General features: G+C 39.4%; 1 protein-coding gene across 3 annotated transcripts in view; it reads right to left on the reverse strand.

Annotated features, from left to right (window-relative positions):
* Positions 1 to 22,512, reverse strand: part of CTNNA3 (catenin alpha 3) — a 1,949,360-nt gene that overhangs the window by 1,530,008 nt on the left and 396,840 nt on the right. For all 3 annotated transcript variants that reach the window (XM_036734544.1, XM_036734545.1, XM_036734546.1), the window contains exon 6: positions 9,697 to 9,960. In XM_036734544.1, the coding sequence (XP_036590439.1) occupies positions 9,697 to 9,960 (264 nt within the window). The remainder of the gene's footprint in view (positions 1 to 9,696; positions 9,961 to 22,512) is intronic.

A 22,512-nucleotide genomic window follows, 5' to 3' on the forward strand; every position in this document is an offset into this window, starting at 1 on the left:
GTTATTCGAAATGATGAAAAGCTCCAGAAAATCAGAAGAGAATGCCCATCCCTCTTGAGTTAAGATGAAGCTGCCCCATTCTCCACCAGCAATATGGCATCAGTCTAAAATAACTCAGTGACAAAATTAAAGGCCAACTCACCCTGCCAGTCATCACATGCAGACTGTTAACCTACCTGAAGGACAAAGATCTCCGTTCCATAGGTCAAGGGACAGACAACATTGAGATGATCAAAGGGATCCCAAGGCTATCTAACCAAGGGGAAAGTCTATGAATTTTAATGAGTACCTTGACACCAACATTTCAGCTGTAATCTGGGAGACATTTTTGCACTTATTTGCAGAGTTTCTGCTGAGCTCAAATCTTATGAGCAGAACCCCAGAACCACCAGAATGGGGAGAAACTTTCACAGAGTCTGCTGCAAGGACATCGTCAGCACAATTCTAAACTGTGCTCAAGTACCTTATGGATGCCCCATACATGATAAGCCAAAAGCAACATATTGAACAAAATGATGACCCCCGACTTTGCCTGTCTCCTGAGCTAACCACCGAAGGCATCTATTAAATCAGACCTGGCCATCCAAGATAGCATCTTTCCTCTCACTGCTCAATGACCTGTTCACTGAACTAATGTTTGATTCCTATGATAACATCTTTAGTTCTCACTTGATACCTTGTGGGACTTGACTGTAAACAGCACCAGCAAACACATGTAGCTCATGGCCCCTTCCAGCTGTGTTTAAGGACTTTGCCAACTGGGACATTCTATGTTCAAGGTCTTTCGGTCATTGATGTAAAATCCTCCTTGGTTTTGACATTATCTGCTTTAAAATTCTTCCCAGTGACTATATGAACACAACTATAAAATCTTCACACAAATAAAGTCAGATCTAAACTTATGGAAAAATATTAATTGCTTGTGGGTAGGCCAGGCTAACATAAAAATGACAATTCTACCTAAATTAATCTATTTATTCAATGCAATACAAATCAAATTATCAAAAATTGTTTTACAGAGCTAGAAAAAATAATAACAAAATTCATCTGAAAGAAAAAAAGCTCAAGGATATCAAGGGAGTCAATGAAAAAAATGCAAAGGAAGGTGGTCTGGCCATACCACATCTCAAAAAGTACGATAAAAGAGTAATTATCAAAACAGTCTGGTACTAGCTAAGAAATAGAGTGGTAGTTCGGTGCAATAGATTACATACAAATGACACTATAATAACTGGCCATTATGATATAGTTTATGATAAACCCAAAGATCTGAGCTTTTGGGATGAGAATTCATTATCTAATAAAAACTACTGGGAAAACTGGAAAACAGTATGGCAGAAAATAGATTTAGACCTATATCTCACACCATATACCAAGAAAAGGTCAAAATGAGTACATGATTTATACATAAAGGATAATCCCATAAGCAAATTGAGAGAGCATCTGTTAGATTTATGGATAAGGGAAGGATTTAGTATATATACAACATATAGAGAGCATTAAAAAATATAAAATAGATAATTCTGATTATATAAAAAAAATTTTGCACAAACAAAACCAGTGCAACCAAAATTATAAGGAAAGGAGAAAGCTGGGGGAATTTTTTTTTTTGCAACAAGTATCTCTGATCAAGGCCTCATTTCTCAAATATACAGAGAATTGAGTCAAACTTATAAAAGTACAAGTCATTCTCCAATTGATAAATGGTCGAAGGATACAAACAGGCAGTTTTCAGACAAAGAAATCAAAGCTATCTATAGTCATATGAAAAAATGCTCTAAATCACTATTGATTAGATAAATACAAATTAAAACCACTCTGAGGTACCACTTCACACCTATCAGATTGACTTATTGAAAAAAGGAAGATAAATAGAGGGGTGGAGCCAAGATGGAGGCTGGAAAGCAGGGACTTGCTTAAGCTCTCCCCCAAATCCCTCCAAATACCTATAAAATGGCTCTGAACAAATTCTAGAGCTGCGGAACCCACAAAATAGCAGAGGGAAGCAGGTCTCCAACCCAGGATGGCCTGGAAGGATCCCTGGGAAGGGTCTATTGCATGGTGCTGGGAGCAGAGCAGAGCCCACCTTGGGTCCCGCCAGGACAGACCAGACTGGGAGTCAGCCCAGAGCGGGCCATGTATCATTGAACTGTGGCAGTTACAAGACTTCTCAACCCACAAACGCCAAAGACCATGGAGCAGCTTAGTGGGTAAGCTGCTAAAGGGGTTAGAGAGCAGTCCAGCCCCACCCCTTGGGGTGACAGAGGTGGTGCACAGTGGTGGCAGCAGCAGCAGGAAGCTCCTGCAGCTGCTTCCGCAGCTCCGGCGTCAGCTGCTTCCTGAGTCCCTGGCTCACATAGTGGGAGGAATCAAGCAGCAGATCAGAGCAGGAGTGCAGGGCTTGCTTTGCCCTGCTTGGATCTGGATCACAATCCTGGTTGGTGGTTCTTGGGGGAGGAGGAATGCTGCTGTGGCAGAGCTTGCAGTAACAGTGGAGTAGAAGTAGCACTGAAAACAGCAGCGCAGTTCCTAAAGCTTGAGACAAAACACTCTCTACTCTACAAGCAGTCATACCCTGACAAAAAGCTCAAAGGTCAAGTAGTTGACTGGGAACATGACCAGGCAGCGAAAAAGGATGCAGGCTCAGACTCTAGAATCTTTTTTTTGGTGACAAAGAAGATCAAAACGTACAGCCAGAAGAAGTCAACAAAATCAAAGAGCCTACATCAAAAGCCTCCAAGAAAAATCTGAATTGGTTTCAGGCCATAGAACAGCTCAAAAAGGATTTGGAAAAGCAAGTAAGAGAAGTAGAGGAAAAATTGGGAAGAGAATTTAAGAGTGAGGCAAGAAAACAATGAAAAACAAGTCAACAACTTGCTAAAGGAGACCAAAAAAATACTGAAGAAAATAACACATTAAAAATAGACTAACTCAAATGGCAAAAGAGCTCCAAAAAGGCAATAAGGAGAAGAATGCCTCGAAAGGCAGAATTAGCCAAATGGAAAAGGAGGTCCAAAAGTCCGCTGAAGAAAATACTACCTTAAAAGTTAGATTGGAGCAAGTGGAGGCTAGTGACTTTATGAGAAATCAGGATATTATAAAACAGAACCAAAGGAATGAAAAAAATGGAAGACAATGTGAAATATCTCATTGGAAAAACCACTGACCTGGAAAATAGATCCAGGAGAGATAACTTAAATATTATTGGACTACCTGAAAGCCATGATCATAAAAAAGAGCCTACACATCATCTTTCAAGAAATTATCAAGGAAAATTGACCCGATATTCTAGAGCCAGAGGGTGAAACAGAAATTGAAAGAATCCACCAATCACTTCTTGAAAAAGATCCCAAAAAGAAATCTCCTAGGAATATTGTTGCAAAATTCCAGAGTTCCCAGGTCAAGGAGAAAATATTGCAAGCAGCCAGAAAGAAAAAATTTGAGTATTGTGGAAACACAATAAGGACAACACAAGATCTAGCAGCTTTTACATTAAGGGATCAAAGGGCTTGGAATATGATATTCTGGAGGTCAAAGGAACCAGGATTAAAACCAAGAATCACCTACCCAGCAAAACTGAGTATAATGCTCCAAGGCAAAATATGGATTTTCAATAAAATAGAGGACTTTCAAGCTTTCTCAGTGAAAGGACCAGAGCTGAATAGAAAATTTGACTTTCAAACACAAGAATCAAGAAAAACATGAAAAGGTAAACAAGAAAGAGAAATCATAAGGGACTTACTAAAGTTGAACTGTTTTGTTTACATTCCTACATGGAAAGATGATGTGTGTAATTCATCAGACCTTTTTCAGTATTAGGGTAGTTAAAGGGAATATACATATATATATAGACAGAGGGCACAGGGTGAGTTGAATATGAAGGGATGATATCTAAAAAAAATAAAATTAAGGGATGAGAGAAGAATATATTGAGAGAGGGAGAAGGGGAGAGATAGAATGGGGTAAATTATCTCACATAAAAGTAGCAAGAAAAAGCAGTTTGTTGAGAGGGAAGAGGGGGCAGCTGAGGGGGAATGAGTGAATCTTGCTCTCATCAGATTTGACTTGAGGAGGGAATGACATACACACTCAATTGGGTATTTTACTCCACAGGAAAATAGAAGGAAGGGGATAAGAAAGGGGGGATGATAGAAGGGAGGGCAGATAGGGGAAGAAATAATCAAAAGCAAACACTTTTGAAAACGGACAGGGTCAAGGGAGAAAACTGAATAAAGGGGGACAGGATTGGATGGAGGGAAGTATATTTAGTCTTTCACAACATGAGTATTGTGGAAGTGTTTTACATAATGATACATGTGTGACCTATGTTGAATTGCTTGCCTTCTTAGGCAGGGTGGGTGGGAAGGGAAGAGAGGAGAGAATTTAGAACTCAAAGTTTTAAAATCAGATGCTCAAAAGAAAAAGTTTTTTTTTTTTGCATGCAACTGAGAAATAAGATATATAGGGAATGGGGCATGGAAATCTATCCTGCCCTACAAGAAAGTAAGAGGAGAGGGGATGGGGTGGGGAGTGGGGTGACGGAAGGGAGGGATGACTGGGGAATGGGGCAATAAGAATATATGCTATCTTGGAGTGGGGGGGGGAGGATAGAAATGGGGAGAAAATTTGTAACTCAAAATCTTGTGGAAATCAATGTTGAAAACTAAAATATTAAATAAATAATAAAAATAAAGGTAGCAACTCCCTCAAAAAAAAGCAAATATAAATAGAAAGAACAATCATACACATACACACACAAAAAGGAAAATGTTGGATTTAGAGGTAATTATGGGAGAACTCAGACACTAATGCACTGTTGGTAGCTGATCCAACCATTCTGAAGAGCAATTTAGAACTATGCCCAAAGACCTATAAAATTGTGCATACCCAGCAATACCACTGCTACTTCTATATCCCAAAGATATCCTAAAAGGGGCAAAGACCTATTTGTACAAAAATACTTTAGCAGCTCTTTTTGTGGTAGCTAAGAAATGGACATCAAAGAGATGCTCATCAATTGGGAAATGGCTAAATAAGCTGCAATATATAATTCTGATGGAATATTATTGTGCTATAAGCAATGACACACAGGATGATTTCGGAAAGACTTACATGAACTGATGCATAGTGAAGTGAACAGAACCAGGAGAATGTCATACACAGTAATAGCAATACAGTTTGATGAATAACTGAAAAAGACAGCTATTCTCAGCAATACAATGATGTAATCCAAGACATTCCCAAAGGACTAATGATGAAGCTTACTATCTGCCTCCAGAGAAAGAACTGATACTATTTGAATATAGATGAAGCATAATGGTATTTTTGACTTTCTTTCATTATTTTCTTTTATTTGAATCTTCTCATATAAAATGACTCATATGGAAATGTTATACATAATTCTACATGTATAACCTATATATGATTGCTTACATCTCAGAGGGGAGGGGAGGGAAGGGAAGGATAGAATTTGGAACACAAAATTTTAAATAAAAATGTTTCAAAATTAAATTAAAGTAAAATAAAATTCTTCCCGGGTATAACATTCCATATCTTATCTGGGTAGAAAGGCAGATAGAGTGCTGGTCCTGGAGTCATGAATTCTGACATCAAATCCTGCCTCGGACACTTAGTAGTTAGGTGACCCTAACAAGTTACCTTGCAGATATCTGCCTCATTTCTCTCACCTGTCCAAAAAGAGGGTTGGACTTCACTAAATGATCTCTAAGGTCCTCCCCATCTTTAAATTCTAAGCTAACACATACAATGTTTTGGGGGTTTCAAAGCACTTTATATACTTTGTCTCATTTGATAATCACAATCCTCTGAGGTGGCTACTATTATTATCCTCATCTTAGAGATGAGGAAAATGAGGCTGATAAAGGTTTTGTAACTTGCTCAGGTTCACATAGAAGGCTGTCTTGAAGTGATTTGAGCTCAGGTCTTCCTGACTCAGTAGCTAGGTGGCGTAGTGGACAAAGTGCTGGGCTTGGAGTCAGGAAGACTCACCTTCATGTGTTCAAATCTGGCCTCAAACTTACTAGCTGTGTGACCCTGGGCAAGCCACTTAACCCTGTATGCCTCAGTTTCCTCATCTGTAAAATGAGCTGGAAAAGGAAGTGGTAAACCACACCAAGAGTCAGACATGACTGAAAAACAAAAACTTCCTGAGTCTAAGTCTAGAGCTGTATCCTCACTGCCACCTAGCTGCTACTGTGTTTGAAAGTCCCTTCCATCTCTGACATGTGACATTTGAGGTCCTATGTTCTTTGTTCTGAGGTCCCTCTCTGCTGTAATATTCCATGTTATGAGATCTCTTATAGTTTCAAAGTTTTATATTTTGTGTTCTAAGTTTCCTCCTAGCCCTGACATTCCATGTTTTAAGCTCCTTTCTGCTCTAATGTACCATGTTCTAAGGTTCCTCCCAGCTATGACTTTACACATATCTATGGGCCAGCATGCCTTCTTCCAAGCAAAACACCATTAAGATCTTCTTGAAACTGATAATTACTTCATGCAGAATTGTTCTATTCACATCCCATTAGCACCACAATATCAGCCATATCAGAAAACATGTATTTGAAATTTGGGACATATTTTAAACTCTTAAATATGCCATTTCGTTTACTTCTCCTTTGGGTGAATTCTTTGCAACATGTCAAATTTCCATTTGTTTACACAGAAAAAAATGTAAGCAAAATTATTAACTTTTCTCAGGATATTAAAAAAGAATTGGACTAGATGACCTCAAAGGTGCCTTTCAGCTCTCAGCTGATGATTTAATAACCCTCTCTTCTAGATGTAGCTGCTTCTTGGCTATAGTAACCACACATGACCAAAGTGAGAAGAACCAGAATCAAGGAGTGAATAAAGCTGAAAAGTCCTCATACATGAATAAGTTGACTTTCTGTGACCTTTCTTGACCCACCAGGAATAGCTTGTGCCAAATCTGTTGGTGGTAAAGGTCTAAACAGTAGGTGGTTACTCTCAAGGACTTCCTTGCTCTAATCTCTTACTCATTTCCACTATGGCAGAAGCCTCACCCCTGTTCTTCATCTTTCCTTAGTATAGCTCTTTTCTCTAAAAACTACCTCAGATCTGGTTTCTCTTGAGCATCTTACAGGGCCTTGAGGCCACATGTGGCCTTCTAGATCCTTAAGTGTGGCCTTTTGACCGAATCCAAATTTTACAAAACGCATTGTTCTGTATTGTTTTGAATTTGGATTCAGACTAAAGGCCACACTTAAGGATCTAGAAGGCCACATGTGACCTCAAGGACACAGGTTTCCCACGCCTGCATTAGAACATTCAGTAATTCTCCTCATGGTAGCTTCAGGTATTATTAAATTCATTGATCCCTATCTGATTTGTATAGACTAGGAGTATCAAAGAAAAAAATATATATATACATATATGTATATATATATATCTTCAATAAATAAGTGCAGTGAAGAGATGAGATTTTAAGAGAAAAGCAGTGGATTTGATGTTTTTTTTAAGTGGCTTTAGAATCCTGTCTCTGCCACTTACTAACTGGTATCACCTTGGGCAAGTCACCTTGGGCAAGTATCTTAGTGAACTAAATGTTGTCCAAGGTCCTGTCCAGTGATAAATTCTATGATCTTACGAATCAATCAACAAACACTGATTGAAGTTTTGTGATGTGCCTCACATTTATTTATTGAACAGGGCATTTGAAATTGAGGATTTATTGAAAGACAGGAAGGAGAATTCCAAAACATAGGAAAATACGTCTCTTTACAAATGATCATTCCTAGTTCTGCCCCCTGATGGTAAGAAGAACAAATCTAAACCTGTCACCGTAACAACCCTTCAGCCACTTAAAGACCACTACCCTATCCTTTCCCAAGGGCTGAAAGGGACTGTTGAGTCCATTTTGCAATTCCTTCTATTTTAATATCTTTTAAAAGTTAATTCTGCTTGCTTTTTTTCTTTTAAAAAAGGGAAGTCTGACATAACACAAAGAAATGAACCAAAGGGAAAATAAACAAAATAACAAATTTAAGAACTTAAAATGTGTCCCAACTTTCAGGTTTTCTCTTCTCCCAGTAAACTATCCACAGTTCCTCCAACTCATCCTTACTAGGGATGATCTCCAGACACTATGGTGCAATGGAGAGAATGGGGGATTTGGAGTCAGAGGACATCATTTTGGATCCTGGCTTCCCTCTCTTCTATATGTGTGACCTCAGGCAAATCATTAACCTTTCTAGACCTCAGAGTCCCCATTTATAAAATAAGGGAATTGAATGGGATGATCTTTAAGGATTTTTAAGCTCTAAATCTAGACTCTTTTCATACCTTTACTACTTGGTTGCCCCATGCTTATAAATACCCTTCATAAAACATGGCTCCCATGATTGTACACACTACATGAGATGTGGTCTGACCAGGACACATGACACCTAGACTACAGAATGAATAAATGTGAAAATATGTAGGAAAGACAATCCAAAAAAGGATAGGACCTAGGGAATTGGCTCTGGCATAAAATTTACATTTGCATTAAGAGTCTTCCAAAAATTTCATGAAGAAATGATTAAGAAACAAACAATAGGGGGGGTTAGATTAGAAACTGAATTCCCTATTTCACTTTTAGTGAGTCAAGGAATGGAATATTTCAAGGTTATTCCTACATTGGTTTCTAATTCCGTCAAGTATCTACTAAATACATAATTAGAACAGTAGGGTTTGGAACAAACCATTTGTTAATTGCAGTGTCTACACAAACGCTTGTTCAATACTCCAATGGATCCATTGTCTCATTGACATGGGTACACCCTCCAAGGCTACATATTACCACCCATCTATGCCTTTTCATTTCTTGGGCTTCTTGTCCAAGTCCTCCCATAAACCTTTCATAATCTATGTAAACATCAGGCATGCATAATATATTATGAATTTATTTCTTTTATGTTACCAATGAAATATTAGTATTTATTTAAGAAAGTATTTTTGAAAGAGAAATTGGTACTAATCATTTTTATTTCACCTCATTTGTCTTGTTGGCCAATGTTGTTTTTTTTTTATTTGACCCTTCACATCAGTTGTGAACTTTTGAGAAGCCAGATGATTTTCTTTGTTGAGTCATCTGGCCCAGTCAACATTTAACACAATCTTAAGAGGGAGGTCCAAGAAATCAGGACCTCTGAGGATAAGGGACTTTTTCCTACTGATAATTAGCAAGCACTTATTAGGGCCTGACATGCACCAAAAACTGTACTGGGCATGAAATTTAACAAACAAACAAAAATACCTCGCTCTTTACCAGGGAAAATAGCATGTACATATATAAATGGATATAAGATAAACATCAAGTTCAGTGTATGACAACTTCAGAGAAAGGTGGTACTCACTATTGATAGGATCAGAAAGGCATCATGTAAGAGATTACACTTAGTTTTTAAAGAAATTACAGATTCTAAGAGGAGGAGATAAGGAGATATAAGATTCAGCTTATGCAAATGCACAGAAACTAGCAAGGGAATGCTCCATGTGAGGAACAGCAAAGAAGTCACTTTGGCTGGACCATGGAGTTAATAAAAGGCAGGAATATGCAGTGAGACTAGGAAGGGAGAATGGCACCAGATTGCTAAGGACCTTAACAGAAGTTCATTTACAAACACATCTCAGAATCTTCTCAGGCTGTTCCTGGCAGCTTCCTTACTGACTTACCTCAAGTTCATCCAATGCACTTCCCAGTGTGGCCGACTGGGGCTCTGGCTCAGCCTTTGGGCTCTGAATCCCTTGTGATGCATTTGAAATCACATCGAGGGCATTCTGGATCTCATCACAGACTGTGTCCTTGCTGGCTCGGAGAGAGGCCACATCATCATGCTCCAGGCACGCAGAACAAATCGAATGCAAAAGAGGAGAGTTTTCCTTCAGTGAAGCCCTGGCCCCTGCAATCTCATCTCGCTGAGCTGGAGATTTTAAGTCCTATGAGATGGGAAGGAAAAACACATTTTCTCAGACTAGAATATGTCTGGTTGGCCAGATTTGCACAAAGAAATTCCACTTTTCTTTCAGCATGGACTCATCTCCATTAGACACAATCACCAATTAAATTTCAGGGATGTGAATGATATAGTCATAGAAACTTGTGCCCTGTTTCTCTTATATCCTCTGAAACAAGAAAAGGATTGGTGTGAGTAATGATTGTGTTGGAGAAGGTGTGCCAAAAAGGAGCTGGTCCTGCCCATGTTAGTTCCTTTGGAACCCTCCTCATGGGTACACCAGAAGCCACATAAGTTTCTTTCTTGGGGGTGAGTTGGGGAGGTGGAGAATGACTAGCACTGGATTTTCATTGATCCAGGGACCTTGTTCTATTGATACATATTAGCACCTAGAACACTCAGAGATGACAAGATCTGTTCAGTCCAACAGGTACAATATGTCACAGGTTGAACACAGTCCTAGTGGTTCCTAACTCTGAGGTCAGCTCTTGGAGTATAACAGAGCACTGAAGTTCAATTCAGAAAAAATCTTGATTCAAATTTCACCTCAGATACCTGATAGCCAGATAACACTTCACCTATCTTGGACTCAATGTTGCTTCAATGTTGGACTCAATGTTGCTTCAATGTTGGACTTAATGTTGCTTCCAGCTCTAAGTTTGGGCTCTCTATCCATTGGGCCACATTGCTTCTCTAGGTGTGTTATAGAAGGATAATTCTCAAATTCCATTTACCCACTGCCCCTTTTAAATTTAGAACACTGAGCTATAACTCTAGCAATGGAAGTTTTCCATTCCCCTCCTTGTATTACTCCCAGCAGTCTTGATCTTTGAATGATTGGTGATAAAGAGAGACCAAGACTGTGGAGTGGGCCAGAGGCATCTAAACTGCATATCATTATTGATTCAAGTGGGAGCCAAATTCCAGTTATCTCCTTCTAACATAGAAATGTCCAAGCCTTTCAGGGGCTAACACATGTTATGCAGTGCCATATTTTTAGTGTTTCCCCTCCAAAAGATTTCTTGACTTTAGCTCATGTAGGAATTGGGGAGAAAATGAGCTTCTCTGAAGGATGTGCAGCAGAAGACATTTAGAAGAAGCTATCAGCTTGCCATTGTCACCCACCAATTCCCAAAGAAGATAGCCCTAATCTTTTATTCTCCTGTCTTGCCATGACCTCAACCATCTGCATTTCACTAGTCTTCTCAAGAGAGCCCTGAATGAGGAGTCAGGAGACCTAGGTTCCAGTCCTGATTTTGTCATTAGGACACAGCATGATTGATACAGTGATCCCCCAGTCCTGCTATTTAAAACCTTCGTGACCTTGGACAAGCCATTGTCCTTATTAGTGTTTGGGTTTCTTCATCTGGAAAATAGTGTGGAAAATTATCTCCACAGACCCATATAGCTCCAAAGCTATAATTTGTGATCCCACCTAGCTATGTGTCCTAAAATGAATCCCTTAATCTATGACTCAGTGTCCCCAACTGCAAAGTGGGAATAAAAACGTGTTCCTCCCCACCAAAAATTAAACAAGATAACAGTTGCATAAGTGCTTCATTCAAGGCTTGCCCTAAGTTCTCCCATTTCATTAGATGTTTCCTCAGTCCTTACCAAGCTGTTAGCACTCTTCCCTTTAAAAAAAACTTTACATTTACTTTGCATTTCAGTAGAACATAAGCTCACTGAGGGGAGGAACTGATTTCATTTTTGTTTTTGTATCCTTAGTGCTCAGCAGGCACCTAATCAATGCTCCTTGCCACCCATGTGACCTTGAGCAAATCACTCTGGTTCTTAATTCTGTCATCTTTAAAACGAGCAAGTTAGACTAGGTGGCCGTGGAGGCATCTTTCAAATGGAGATCTATGAGCATTGAGTGTGACTGGCACTAGAATGACTCTCAGGTCCCTTTCCCCCTCTAAATCTACAGTCTTATCTTCTGATCCTATGAATTGACTTGAACTTGAAAACTATAGTGAATGAAACAAAGATGAGGCACGTTTATTATTACTATCATTTCCCTTTCGTAGGCCCCCAATAGCTTTACTGTTTTATGTTTGTGAAGGTTCTTGGTGATTTTTTTTTTTGCTTTTAACAAATTCCCTAACATTTTATGGCACAAGCTATCTACTTCAGAGGGCTGTTTGGTGGATAAATAATTTAATGTTTAGAAAGCATGCACAGCTCCTCAGAGGAAGCAAGATATGGAAGCATAAATATCAAGAAACAGCTGTAGAAAATTCACTGTATATTAGGGCCTAATCGAAACTTCACACACAATCTCATCCAAAGTGAGATACAAATACAGCATTTCTTTAACTATTTAGGATGGTGGCATCCATGCTTAGCCAGGCTCTGGAAGATGAACCATAAAGTCAATGTAAATCATCACAAAGAAAGCAAAATTTAAAGTATCATCAGTCTTTTCCTGGGATAGCAACTATGTATATCTGGTTGCAAGTTGGAATCACTTTAATGCTGAGATGACAGTGGATTTAAAGCCAAAGACCCAGATGGGGGTATGAAAAAATAGTTCTGAGTAAATTTCTTCTGCCCAGTCTTCTCTCTGTCATCCCTACCCAAGAGAATTACAGGAACTATGAAGTACCCTAAGAGATTTTCAAATCTCCTGTCCGTTCAGGAGAAGCTGATGACATCCCTACCAAGGATAAGACTATTAAATACTTTTCTATGGAAATTGCCAACTGGATGAAAGTCAGTAGAGGCAACATAACCATCACCATCATCGCTGGCATCATCATCACCATCGTTAGCATTTATATAGCACTTTAAGGGTAGCAAAGCACTTGAGGTATGTTATCCCACCTGATATCTAAAACAACCCTTTGGGGCAGGTACTATCATTGTCTTTATTTTACACATGAGGAAACTGACATGGAGAGATATTAGGTGATTTGCCCAGTTACATGGTCAGTGTCTGAGTGAGGATTTGAACCTAGATCCTCCTGACTCCAAGTCCAACACTCTAACTACTGTGCTACTTAGCTGCCTCTCCAAGGATAAATATATGGAAATTCTTTGAGAAAATAAATTATAGGTAGTAGAAAATCAGATGATTGTATTCAATCAACATTTGACATTTCAGAAAGTCTTTGGTAACCTCCTATATCAAAAGCATATATTTCTAAATGTGTAACTGAAGTATTGGAAGAAGAGGATACTGCTTTTGCCATAAAAAATAAGTGGCCTTAGGGTCAGAATATAAAAGAGAGAGTCTAGGATTAACTATTCTATTGCTTTGTTTAGAAAAAAAGTTCAGTTTTATTTATTAATTAAATTTTTGCTTTCCATTTTATTAATGTCTTCTTTGATTGTCAGAACTTCTATTTGTTCTTTAATTGAAGTTTTAAATTTTACTACATTGAGGTTTGAGGGTCCTTTATTTGTTTTAGCTGATTGCCAATGTGTTGATCAGTTCTTTAACTCTTTTGTTTATAAAAGAGTTTAGTGACATACATATTTTCCAAGAGGATTGCTTTGCCTTCATGCCCCAAATCTTGTCATATTCGCTCATTAGTGCCATTTCCTTTAATGAAGTTATCTATTGTTTCTATGATTTGTTCTTTGGCCCATCAATTCTCTAAGAATAAGTTATTTAAATGAAGAAAAAATCAAGGAAATCATTATCACCTACTTTGGCCAAGTATAGAAAAATAAAAGTGACAAATGAAATGGGTGAATATTTACAAAAATATAAATTATCAATATTAACAAGAAATCAAGAATTGCTGGATACATGGGCCTGGGAATCATCTGTATCTACCACAAGCTAGGACTTCAACATGTCAATGGATCTTTGCTTCATAGGTGTGTGTATGGCTCTCTAAAAGTACAGATCACAGTCACAAGCTACTAATGCCTCCGCCATTGAGACACTTGCCTATGTCCTCCAATAATGCCGATGATGCATGTAAGCTACATTTCTAATCAAATGAAATAACTCAACAGATACCCTATCAACAAACCAAAACCCCATGCAAATCATTTGCTGAACTCTTCCAGGTATCTAATTGTGGTTTTTGGCAACTCTGATTTATTACATTTGTAATGTAAACCAAGGGAGAGGGAACTTAGCAAAGGAAAGGGAAGAGGATGTGTGGAAAGAGAAGCATCCTCCAGGCTGTGATTTTGTTTTCTCAAGACTAAGCTATTCAGCCCCAAATCCCATGGTTCTTTGTTATTTGGACTCCTTGCTTTCTTGGCTGCTGTCCCCGGTCTTTCCTTGGCCAAGATATGCTTGTTAGCTGGCTCAGTGGCCACTGGGCAGCTTCCCATCCCATCAGCAAACAAACACCTGCTAATATGACTGTTTTTCCCCAAGCAGAAATTAGAAGGTGGAGTGTTTGGCCCTAACTGAATAGTAACATGCAAGATGGAAGGGATGCAATGGAAAGGAAGAAAAGTCTTCAGAAAATATCGGATTTTTATGACACATAGGGCATCAGATGATAGAGGCAATTTTAATGCTATTACAGACTATCATAGATTGAGCAGAAATGATCTGGTCTGACCTTCACATTTTTACAGAAGAAGAAACTGAACCTTGAGAAGTTAATTGAATTGCCCAAGGTCACATAGATAGTAAGTGGCAGAGACAGGATTTGAACCCAGGTTCTCTGACTCCAGAGACAGAGCTCCTTCCATAGCACTACATTCCACAAGCATTTATTCAGTGTTTACTTTGTGTCAGGAGAGAGGCAGCATGGTGGAATGGTTAGAGGCAACTTCAAGCAGAGAGACTGAGATTCAAACTGTGCCTCTGACACATACTGGCTATGTGATCTTGGATACATTCCTCAATCCCTCGGAGAGGAGAAGAGGAGAGGAGAGACAGGTAGACAGAGAGACAGAGAGAGAGAGAGACAGAGAGAGAGAGATAGAAACAAGAGACAGAGAGAGAGAAAGGGGGAGGGAGAGAGAAAGAGAGAGAGAATAGAAAGAAATTTCTTAATGCTGAAACAAGCACTAACATCTGAAGAAATGGGAAAGATTTCTTGCAGGAAGTGACTTGAACTTAGCTTTGAAAGGACCCCAATATTCCACTTTCCCACTCTATAGTAGTGGAATAAGTTCGATAAAAGAAAAGAAAACAGATTTCTTCAAATTCAAATGGAAAGCTGAGATACCATAAAATAAACATATGAAGAGACCCTGAGATCTACATTCTGGGCCATTAAAGTATATCAGGTAGTTGAAATGCATAGAGGATCAATACCAAAAATGCTAGAGAAACCAGCAAGGAGAAGAGTATGACTAAATTCTAATGCAGACTAGTGTGCCAGTCAGAAGAAAGAGGAAAAAACTTCAAAACCTTTAAAAAAAAGGTTATAAGTTCCTTTCTTGTCCATTTAAAGGAGATATATTTTCTATTCCTCTAGAGTTCACTGAGAGTTTAGATCTAAAAAAGATTCTATCTGCAACTATCTAACATATAACTAGTATTAGGAACTATGATTTTTACTATATAAATCAGAACTTTGTTAAATCTATAACAATATGCATCATTCCCCAATTGACAAATGGTCAAAGGGCATCAACAGGCAGTTTTCTGATGAAGAAATCAAAACAATTTATAGCCAAATGAAAAAGTGCTCTCAATTATTAGAGAAATGCAAATTAAAACAACCTTGAGATATAATTTTACACTTTTCAGATTGGCTAAAATGATTGAAGGGGAAAGTGACAAATGTTGGAGGGCATGTGGGGAGATTGGGACACTAATTTACTGTTGGTAGAACTGTGAACTGATCCAACCATTTTGGAGAGCAGTCTGGAATAATGCACAAAGAGTGATTAAATTGCCTATACTCTTTGACCCAGAAATACCACTTCTACGTCTATTTCCAAAGATTATTAAGGACAAAAGAAAAGCACCTATATATTCTGAAATGCTTATAGCAACTCTCTTTGTGGTGGCAAAGAACTGAAAATTAGGGAATGCCCATCAATTGGGCAATGGCTGAACAAGCTGTGGTATATGATTGTGGTGAAATGCTACTATGCTAAAAGAAATGATGTGTTTCTCAATTTTAGAAAAAAACAAGGATAGACTCACGCAAAATAATGAAGAGCAAAATGAACAGAAGCAAGAGCTCATTGTATGTGGTAACAGCAATGTTGTACTAAGTCACTTTGACTATTATAAATACCCAAATCAGCTACAGGGCATATGAAGTAAGACACCATCAACATGCAGAGAAAGAACTGAAAAACAGAAGTATATACTAAATGATTTTACATATATATGTGTATGTCAATATGTGTATATACATACACATCTATACAAATACACATACATACACATATACCTATTTGTGTCTAATGGCTGCCATCTCTAGTGTGGGGAGCAAAAAGAAGAAAAAAGCAGAGGAAGGAGATAGTTGCATAATAATTTTATAATGTATTTAAAAGGAATATTAATGTGTACATAATAAACTTGCAGCTTCATGTTCAATCATCCTCTTCTCTAAATTCTACTGTGTTATGGAAATTCTTGGTTTATTTTATAAATTAAAAATAAATAGAATTAACAGAAAATCATGAATCAGAAGCTCATTCCCTTTCATGGACTAACAAACAACAAATCCCCATAACAAAATACAAACCCCAAAATACCCTGGAGAGCTAAACCAATAAAAGTACAGGAAGCAGACCATTATCATAAACCAAATTGCTGCCTCAAATCATTCTAATAGAACATATACCCATAACGAATTCATTGCAGTCCTTTCCAATAGACGTTGCCGTATCAAATACACATCATCTCTAAGCTCCCTGTGACTGAAAGCTTTTGAAATATAGAGACTTAGCAGAGAAGATCAAAGCCATGTGGAAACAGGAAAATCTTCCTTGCTGCCTTGTTGGTGATTGAAGATGCATTGGGGATACTTTTAGGGAGCCTCCAGAAGGTGAGCTTACATCCTAATCTCTTTGTTTAGCTACAAAAAGCAGTTATCCCATCCCCTTGCGTTGGGACAATTTTACATACAGAAGAATCACATCTAAAAGGTGGTCTGTCCCGGGACGATTTCGATCAGAAAAGATGAGCAAAATGAGATGAGGATGAGGATGATGGTAATGATGATGAAAGCTGAAATTTCTATAAGGCTTTAAGGTTTGCAAAGAAAGCCAAATTGCTTCAAACAGGAAAAGATTGGGTGAGTTCAACAAGGTTCCTTTATCCCTCCCTTGCCTTTATACACTGCTTTATACATCCTAGCCAGGGGAATCTCACAAGAGTCTCTAAATATCCATAAGGTAGAAAGTCACTGAAGTGTGGCTTAATCATCATCTATGGGGGCCAGAGCAGCTTTGAACACTGAGCCCAAGATCAATAAATAGTTTGCCTCTTGCAATTTCTTCCTATGTAAGTTTCCCTGATTTCCTTGTGAGTCCGGGACCATTATGTTCCCATTCACTTTCAGCTGCATTACAGAAAAAATAAGAGAAGAAAGATAGATCAGGACAGAGAGAAATATTAGAGGTTACGGAAGCACAGATGGAGAGTTGGAGGGAACCACAGACAACATCTCGTATAAACCCCGCATTTTATGAATAAGGAAAATAAGGCCCCGTTTTGTTGTTAAGTTGTTTTCACTCATGTCTGGATCTTCATGACCCCATCTGGGGTCATGAAATATTAGAGTGGTTTGCCATTGCCTTCTCCCGCTTATCTTACAGATGAGGAAACAGGTAAATGGGGTTAAGTGACTTGCCCAAGGTCACCCAGCCAGTTAACGTCAGAGGCCAGATTTGAACTTAGGAAGATGAGTCTTCCTGACTCCACGCCCAGGCTCTATCTACTGTGCCACCTAGCTGCTTGAGTGTAAGTAGCCTCATACAAGATCTCACAAGGGATAAGCATCAGTACCAAGAACCGAACCAAGTCCTTCTCATTCCAGAGAAGAGAATGTGCTTTTTGCTGTGCCGCACTGCCACACAGATAGTAAGCTCTGGAAGTGGAATTTGAACCCAAAACCTCTGACTCCAGAGTCATGATCTTTCTCCTAAATCATGCTCCCTCCCTATTTCACTTTACTAATGAGGAAAGGGTCTCTAAGAGAAGAGCCTTGCCCAGTGTCACACAGGGAGTCATTAGCAGAAGCAGCATTTGAATCTAGGCTCTCTGGTTCCAGGTCCATAGCTATTTCCAAAATACCCAAATAAAATTCCAACCCATTGGGCTTGTGAATTACATTGGTTGGATGTCTGTTTAGTCAACATCCAATCCACTGGTTTGGGATATGCTGGAGCCTTCCATGTCCTAAAAATTACATATTTTTTTCTGATAAACATTTACCACTTTTCCAAACTTACCCATACTCTTTCGAATTTACAGAAGAAGCCAGCTATAGCTATTGTGTAAAATAGGGGAGATGGCATACTTAATGAGGAACAAATCTCAGCAGTAATCTGTATTTCTCATAATCGATACTTGATAACTGAGCACAGAAAGCATTCCCCGTGTGTGTCTCCAAAATTAGCTGTTTGAGACTTGCCCCTTTAAATATCTGTCTTTAGGAATGACTGTTCTCTACACTGAAATATACAAAAAAAGGATTGGCCCAGTCCCTGCTAGAGAACAGCATGTGTTTAACACCAAATGGAAGCCGCAGATGACTAAACACTCTTTTCTCTCTTGTTTCTATCATAAATACAACAGATGCATGATGCTGGAATGTTGACAACCTCCAGAATGGTGTTTGCCTCCAATCCAGAAATAAAATCATTCAAAAAATGCATTCCATGCAGAATCTCAGATTAATAATAGCTAACATTTATTTAGCACTTTAAGATCTGCAAAGTATTTTATACGTGTTGTCTCATTTTGTCCTCACAACAACCCCGGGGAGGGGAGGGGACCGGAAGATGATATGATTATCCCCAATTTGCAGATGAGGAAACTGAGGCAAGATTGGGATTAGTGACTTGCTCAGAGCCACGCAACTAGAAAGCATCTGAGATAAGATTCAAAATCAGGTCTTCTTGACCCAAGTCTAACATTGTACCTATTGTGCCACCTTGGTGCCTAGGATCTGAGTTGTAGAGATCCTGGAAGGTGACTTAGTTTAACCCATACCTAAACGCAAATTCATTCAGCAGTGTGCCTGACAAGTGCTTGTCCAATATCTGCCTCAAGACTTCCAGTGAAGGGAAACCCACTGCCTCCCAAGGCAGCCCATCCTGCTTTCAGGGAGTAATCACTGCTAGGAAGTTTTTCTTGACAAATTCTAAGCTTGCCTCTCTGTGCCTTCCACCTGTACCTCATAATTCTTGCCTAAGGGGCCAACCAGAAAAAGTTTAATCTCTTCCACATGACAACCCTTCACATACTTTAAGACAGCTCTCTTGCCCACCTGGGGTTCAACATCCCCAGTCCCTTCAAGCTGATACATAGGCTGGCATCTGGGGGAGCAAACAACCTTGATTTACTTCCATGGGGCGATATACCCCATGGTTCCAATTTTCCACCTGGAAATTTCACAGAGATCACAGATCTGGGTTTGAAAGAAACCTAATTCTTAGTTGTGTGGTAGACAAGGGATCAGGGTACAATAGAAGCAACATTAAACTTAGGATTTGAATTTTATCAGCTACATAGCTCAGTGGATAGAGTGCGGGCCTAGAGACAGGAGGACTCATCTTCCTGAGTTCAAATCTGGTCTCAGACACTTACAAGCTATATGACCTTGAGCAAGTCACCTAATGCTGTTTGCCTCAGTTTCTTCATCTGTATAATGAGCCAGAGAAGGAAATGATAAACCACTCTAGTATCTTTGCCAAGAAAACCCCAAATGCGGTCATGGAGAGTTGGACACAACTGAAAAACAAACGAACACCAGCAAGCTGCAACAATTATGAGCCCTGTGACTATGGGCTAATTATCTCTCTGTTTTCTCATCTGTAAATTGGAATTAATGCACTATCCGACTTATAGAATCGTAGCCTTAGAGACAAGAGGGACTTCAGACGTCATCTAGTTCAATCCCTTCATCTTAGAGATAAAAAAGCTGAGTTTCAGAGAGATTCCCTGACTTGTCTAGCACCGTACTGCTAGCAGAGGGCAGCACCTAGATTTTAATCCATCTCCTTGGACACCATATCCAACACATTCCCCCCGCACTGGTCCAAAATGCACAGTGTTTGTGACGAAAGTGTTTTATAATCATTAAAGCCCATGTAGGTGTAAACTATTTTTGTTCTTAGGAAGAGTGGTTAGAGAGGCAGCTATGGAGCCCCAGAACTCCATTGGGTAGAAAGCTGTCACATCCCAAGTGATCTTGGTTCCTTAAAATATTGAAAGGACAACAGTATACATCATGTCTGCTGTGGTCCATGCAGTCAACAGAATGTATTGAATGCCTGCTAATTGTAGTTTCCTCATTGAACCGTCTCACTTCCAACATCATGACCTACCTTGGAAAAGTTCATAATTGACACATGATCAAATCACCCCAACAAGTTGTACTAGTCCAAATCCTGGGTCTAACATTTAACAGGCTACAAGATAGAAGCCAAGGTCTCCCAATGTATCCAGGGTCATCGCCATCATCCTGACATACGTCTTGCCACTGGACCCTAATGACTCTGGAGGAGAGAGTGAGGCTAATGACTTTGCAAGGCTCTGCCTCACTCAAAGCCAGTTCACTCACAAATCAAGACATCATCCTCCTGATGTCATTGGTCCTTTTGGAGAATGAAGGATGAGCAACAGCTACAAGATCTGACATTAGACATAAGCCAAGGTTTCTTCATCTGTAAAACGGGGCTAGCATTAATGGAATTCCCTTCTCCATGGTATTGTTGTCAGGGTGTCCATTTGATCAACCCTAAAGCATAATATAATTATTACCATCGAGAGGCTGTGGGGTATGATTGATAGGGAGACAGCCTGGGGCTCAGAAAAGCATGGGTTCAGGGCAGCTAGGTGGCACAGTGAGTAGAGCACCGGCCCTGGAGTCAGGAGGACCTGAGTTCAAATCTGGCCTCAGACACTTGACACACTTACTAGCTGTGTCACTTAACCCCAATTGCCCAGTCTTCCCCCCTGCAAAAAAAAGAAAAGCATGGGTTCAGGCTTTTCCCCTTTCGTGTACAACTATAGCTGAGTGACCCTGGGCAAGTCACTTAATATCTCAGTGCTTCTAGAAAAGTAATTCTTGAGGGTTAAAGGGAGACCCCAACAGCTAGGAGTATCAGGAATTTTCAAGCAGGACATAGTGACAGTGCCATGTTGTGAAAGAAGCTAGGAATTTGAAGAAGTGGAGGTAAGAAGAACATTCCAAGAATGGGGGACAGCCTTGCAAAGACATGGTGATGGGCATATGCATGGGGAAGAGTTAAACTGGGCCAGAGAATGCATGAAATGGACTCAAATGCAGTAAGCCTTGAAAAGTGGGCCTGCATGGGGCAGCTAGGTGGTGCAGTGAATACAGCACTGGCCCTGAAGCCAGGAGGACCTGAGTTCAAATCCAGCCTCAGACATTTGACACATACTAGCTTATGACCTTGGGCAAGTCACTTAACCCCAATTGCCTTGCCTTCCCCCTTCAAAAAATAAAAAAAAATAAAAGTGGGCTGCACTCCCCTACCACCCTCAAAAAAGGCATGTGTATTTTATCCTAAAAATTCAGACACTAAGCAAATAGAATTTTAAAATAATGTTGCAATACTGCACTGCTCCCATGATCTCATCACAGGAGTTCTCTCCAATGATGCACCTCTCTTGTCTACCATCTGATGCCAGTCTTGTCTATGTCCTCTCACATGCTCATCCCAAAGGGTCCACCCAATGTGCTGAAGGCCTTCCTCAGTTTCTCTGTCATCCTTTGCTCTTGCCCATCTTCTCTTCCTACTATAAAATCCCTTTTAATTCACCAAGGAATTAAGTTCATCAAAGAATAGACTAAGCAATTAATAATGATAATGCCTATTTCCCTAGCCCCTTAGGGCTTATGAAATCCTTCTTGGAAACAACTTCTGAAAGGTAGCTATTGCTATTATTAGTGTCTCATTTTATAGATGAGAAAACTGAGGTTCAGACAAGTTCAATGACCTCCAGCCAAAGCTAGTCATATGTTGAATGAACCCAATGGAGGTTTTATGAAGGTTCTTCTTGTACTCACCACCAGCACCTCTTAGACTGAGAAAGCTGTTTTAAAAATCAAAGAAAAAGTTGATTTTTTTAATTTAGGTGATCTTTTGTTGGGGTCCTCTACCCCCAACACCCAACTTGTTGGGGTCTGTTACCCCCCAACACCTTACAATCTTTTTATTACTATATTTCTCTCTCTTAGTAAACAAAGTCAAATCACAGTATGACCTTTCAGGGTTAGGAGTTTAAATGTCTTAATAGACATTGGAATGAAGGAGAGAGTAATGGTACATCATTTGTCTCCAGATTCTCCACTCCGTTCCTTTAACTAGGCATTAAAAGATTGCTCCTGAGGATAGCCAAGAACTTCCCCAAACTGTGGCTATTCCTCTAGTATAGATGCAGAAGAAGCAGGATACT

Source organism: Trichosurus vulpecula, chromosome 8 (assembly GCF_011100635.1).
Source record: "Trichosurus vulpecula isolate mTriVul1 chromosome 8, mTriVul1.pri, whole genome shotgun sequence".
Classification (NCBI taxonomy): domain Eukaryota; kingdom Metazoa; phylum Chordata; class Mammalia; order Diprotodontia; family Phalangeridae; genus Trichosurus; species Trichosurus vulpecula.